Source organism: Pristis pectinata, chromosome 3 (genome assembly GCF_009764475.1).
Source record: "Pristis pectinata isolate sPriPec2 chromosome 3, sPriPec2.1.pri, whole genome shotgun sequence".
NCBI classification, from domain to species: Eukaryota; Metazoa; Chordata; class Chondrichthyes; order Rhinopristiformes; family Pristidae; genus Pristis; species Pristis pectinata.
In genome coordinates, this window is record NC_067407.1 from 142,998,394 (window position 1) to 143,002,900 (window position 4,507).

General features: G+C 57.1%; 1 protein-coding gene across 1 annotated transcript; it reads right to left on the reverse strand.

Annotated features, from left to right (window-relative positions):
• Positions 1 to 601: 601 nt before the first annotated feature.
• Positions 602 to 3,768, reverse strand: LOC127568689 (membrane progestin receptor beta-like). Its single transcript, XM_052012727.1, has 2 exons — positions 3,751 to 3,768; positions 602 to 1,740 (listed from the first exon to the last, which is right to left on the reverse strand). Exon 2 carries the CDS (start codon positions 1,729 to 1,731, stop codon positions 646 to 648), a length of 1,086 nt encoding a protein of 361 aa, XP_051868687.1. The 5' UTR covers positions 1,732 to 1,740; positions 3,751 to 3,768; the 3' UTR covers positions 602 to 645.
• Between the last annotated feature and the right edge of the window lie 739 nt (positions 3,769 to 4,507).

Below are 4,507 nucleotides of genomic sequence, written 5' to 3' on the forward strand. Positions count from 1 at the left end.
TCTCACTGTCTCACCACACGATCCTACACAGGGACAGCATGGGTCAGATATGGTAAAACACCCTCCAGACTGTCCCCATGACACTCAAGGTACAGACAGCATGGGTTAATCAGTGAAGCTCCCTCCACACTGTCCCATCACACACTCTCAGGGTCAGACACAGGGTGAAGCTCCCTCTCCACTGTCCCATCACACACTCTTAGGGTCAGACACAGAGTGAAGCTCTCTCTACACCATCCCATCACACTCCCAGAGCAGATACAGCACAGCTTCCCCCAGTAGGACCTTGGACCCTCCTGTCTGAACTCCTTGGAGTACAGCTGTTCAAGCAGCTCTCCGAGGAGACTTTGCTAGCCTCTGTGCCAGGCCCCTGACCCATGGATTAGTGGACTGGCTCCCACAGTAGCATCAGCCACCCACTCCACAGTCTGGCCCACCCCAGCCCCAATCACCAGCAGCGCTGGGCCCTCAACAAGGGGGACAGACTCATCCCGTCCCTTGAGGCAACCAATAAACGTGAACTGAAGCCAGCAGTTGGCCAGGCCCTGGTGAGATCCGTATCTATTCACACACAACGTTAAGCTGTTAGAGCACAGGCAAATCCTCAGATAAAGCCGGGACCAAGACTGGGAGCCCAGCCGGCCCTCAGTCCCCTCGCTTCCGTAGTCTGCGCTTAATGACACCGCGCAGGTAGAGCGCTGAGCAGCTGCTGCACATCAGCAGCAGCATGAAGAGGTTGCAAGCGGCGTAGACCGTGCCCTCGTCGCCTCGGGCAGTGAACACCTCCCGCCGGCTCCTGTAGTCGAGCAGCACAGCCTCCAGCTGGGCCAGTGTGCACAGAGCCAAGAAGACATGGAAGATCTGGTGGCCGTGGCCGACGATGTCACAGCTCCCAGGGAAGTACTTCTCTGGCACTGGGCAGGAGAAGAAGCCGGAGGCCACCACGAAGAGGAGGATCTGCAGGCTGTGATACCAGACGGCGTCGTCGGTGCAGCCCGTCGCCCAGCAGCTGGTGATACGGTGCACAATGGGGCTGATGTCCAGCACGTAGGCCAGGAAGGCGGGCACCACCTGGAACACCTTGCGGCGGATGGGGTAAGGCCGCTGGAAGTGGATCTTAGAGAAGCAGCAGCCGATGCAGGAGAGCCAGCCAAGGAGGGCAGCCAGGGGCAGGAAGAAGGGCTGGATCACCCACAGCCAGTCCAGCTCCGTGCAGTAGTAGTAGTGTGCCAGGGCACTTCCATACTGGTAGGTGCCCACCCCCACGTAGTCCAGGAAGTAGAAGGAGTAGTGCGCCAGCTCGGACTTGGACTGGAAAAGGTGGGCCAGCACGCTGCAGGACAGGTAGATCACGCAGGCCAGGACGAAGCAGCAGAGCGGAAGGCTGTAGACAGTGGGGAAAGGAGAGGCGGTCTCCAGGAAGACAACGAAGCGGGTCAGGAGCACGAGGGCTGCCAGCAGGTGGGTCCAGACGTTGAGAGCCTCGTTGTGGGGCTGGAAGAGGCTGAGCAGGTAATACTTCCAGTCCTGCTCCACCGGCCGGTAACCGCTGTGGATGTATGGCTCCCGGAACAGCTTGGGGACGTCAGACTCCCTCACAGTGCTGGGCACCTTGGGCAGGACATCCTCCAGGATCTGCTGCGGGTAGATGGCGATAGCACCGAACCGCTGCAGGATGCTGCCAGCCGCATTGGCACCAAAGGAGCCCCTGAGTTTCATTTCACAAACCATCTGGACCACCTGGAGGAGAGGAGAAACACAGGGTTTAAATAGTGACCAGGGAGACAGGCCCCAGCTCCACCATCACAGTCCTTGCAGAGGACATTTGGGCCTTTCCTTACTGACCGTCCAACCATGACCACAAACCACAAGCCAGGTCCCTGCCTCTGAGACTTTCCCATCTGGGCAGCACAGTGAGCACAGCCTCATGAATCTTGACACTCAGGATCAATCCTAATCTCCGATCATGCCTGTGTGGAGTTTGTACATTCTGTGACCACACGAGTTTCCTCCAGATGCTCCAGCTTCCTCCCACATCCCAAGGATGTGCTGGTAGGTTAACCAGAGACATGGGACTGCAGATGCTGGAATCTGGAAGCAACAAAAATTGCTGGAGGAACTGAGTGGATCAGGCAGCATCTGTGGGGAAAGTGGGCAGTTGACATGAAGGGTCTCGACCTGAAACATAACTGTCGATTTCTCACTACAGATGCTGCCTGACCCACTGAGCTCCTTTTGTTTTGCTCTGGTAAATTAACTGTCTACTGTAAAATTACTCCGTATAGGTAAAGTGTCAAAAGCACCAAAAGGGGGGTTTGATGAACCCAAGATAGAAACATTTACATAGCGACAGGGAAATGGGGAGGGGGCAGGCAACTGGGACTCAAGGGTTTGTTCTGCTGGAACCAATGGGCCAACATGTCATCCCACGTTTCTCATCTTTTATCCAACATCCTGACAGAAGCGTTAATTCAAGTCCCATCTAACTGCCCTCCCGGCAGCTCCTTCCAGTCCCATGGAGCAACAGGGGGACATTCAGTCCCAGAAGCCCAGACCACCACTTTGTGTGACATTTCTCTTGATCATTCCCACTCCAAATGTTGCTTCCCCAGCGGTCGAGACCAGGCGGGATTGGGCTGAGGAATCCCTCCCGAACCCTCTCCCCTGCATTGCCAACTCATCTCTCTTTCTTGTCATTGACCAAGATCTGCCTACTTGACCAACTCTCGACCGAATGGCCAAAGTCAGTCACTTGTGGTTGGGTGTTCAGTTTTATTTGGTGACCTCAGGGTGTTTCACAAACTCAAAGGCACGATGGAACTGGAAGTTGTTCAAATCAAGTCACCACCATTGCTCCACAACTTTGAAAGTGGAATTTTCTGCTGACCTCCAGTATCCACAAGTTTTGTGGGAAAAGTTCCAGATTCCCACTGCTCTGTGGGGTCAGAGGTGCTTCCAACACCCAGAGCTCCAACACAGCTGGAGGAACCCAGTGGGTCAGGCAGCATCTGTGGAGGGAAGCGGACAGTCAATGTTTCAGGTTGAGACTCTTCATTAGGGCTCGAATCCAGATGAAAACCTGAAACATTGACTGTCCATTTCCCTCCCTGACCCAGTGGGTTTCCCCAGCTCTGTTACGTTGCTCCAGATTTCCAGCATTTGTATCTCTAAGGTTCTGCTTCTTTGATAGGTGAGCCCCCCGCAACCCCTCCCCCCCAACCAAAATCAGTGGTGGCTGGTTCTCAGTACATCACTCCTAAACCTCTCATCTTCAATGAGATAGTTTCACCCACTGAGGGTGAAAGACTGAAGGATGTCCCTTCAGACAGAGGAGAACTTCAAGGCAGGCCTTGGTTTATGAGGTGTAGGTTGCAGGCAGTAACAACTCTGGAATAGTCCAGCAGTTGGGAACATGTGTACCTACCCCACAGCCACCTTCCAGATCCTTCCATACTGTCTCCACACACTGGCCCTACAATTCCACCTCAGTGACCCACCAGAAGTCCCAACCTCTAAGCCCTGACAGGACCAGGTCCCACCGACACTGACCCCGACACTGCCAGACTGAACAATCCCCAGCACTGAGCCATCACACCGCCCCAGACTGACCCCCACAATCCCGCCGACCACTACCCACATTGACCCTCCAGACCAATTCACACCAATCGTCCGACAGCCCCCTCTTCCCCAGCCTCCAGATGCTGAGACATCCCCCACCCCAAACTTAAGGGCTTGATAGTCAGTAAGTACCTCGTGTCCGCCAGCACACTGACATGCTGCTCCTCTCGCCCTGGGCCCCCCGGCACACTGAACCTCCTCAGTCCCCCACCACCTCCCCCCACCCCACCAAACACACAACTCCCTCCCACACTGAACCCCCTCTCATCTACCCCCCCCCACCCCCAGGTGGACTGAACCCCCTCTGGTCTCCCTCTTCCCCCCCACCCCCAAGCACACTAAACCCCCTCTCATCTCCCTCTTCCCCCCCACCCCCAGGCACACTGAACCCCCTCTCGTCTCCCTCTCCCCACCCCCCCACCCCCAGGCACACTGAACCCCCTCTCGTCTCCCTCTCCCCACCCCCCCCACCCCCAGGCACACTGAACCCCCTCTCATCTCCCCACCCCCAGGCACACTGAACCCCCTCGTCTCCCTCTTCCCCCCGCAGGCACACTGAATCCCCTCTCGTCAACCTCTCTCCCCACAAACCTCCCCCAGCCAGGCACACTGAAACCCCTTTCATCTCCCTCCCCCCTCCACCCCCAGGCACACTGAACCCCCTCTGGTCTCCCCCCCCCCAACCCCCTCTCATCTCTCCCCCCACCCCCAGGCACACTGAACCCCCTCTGGTTTCCCTCCCACCGCCCCCCCCCCCACACACAACCCCCTCTCATATCTCCCCCCACCCCTCAAACACTGAACCTCCTCTGGTGTACATCCCCCCCCCCCTCCACTCCCAGGCACACTGAACCCCCTCTGGTTTCCCTCCCACCGCCCCCCCCACACA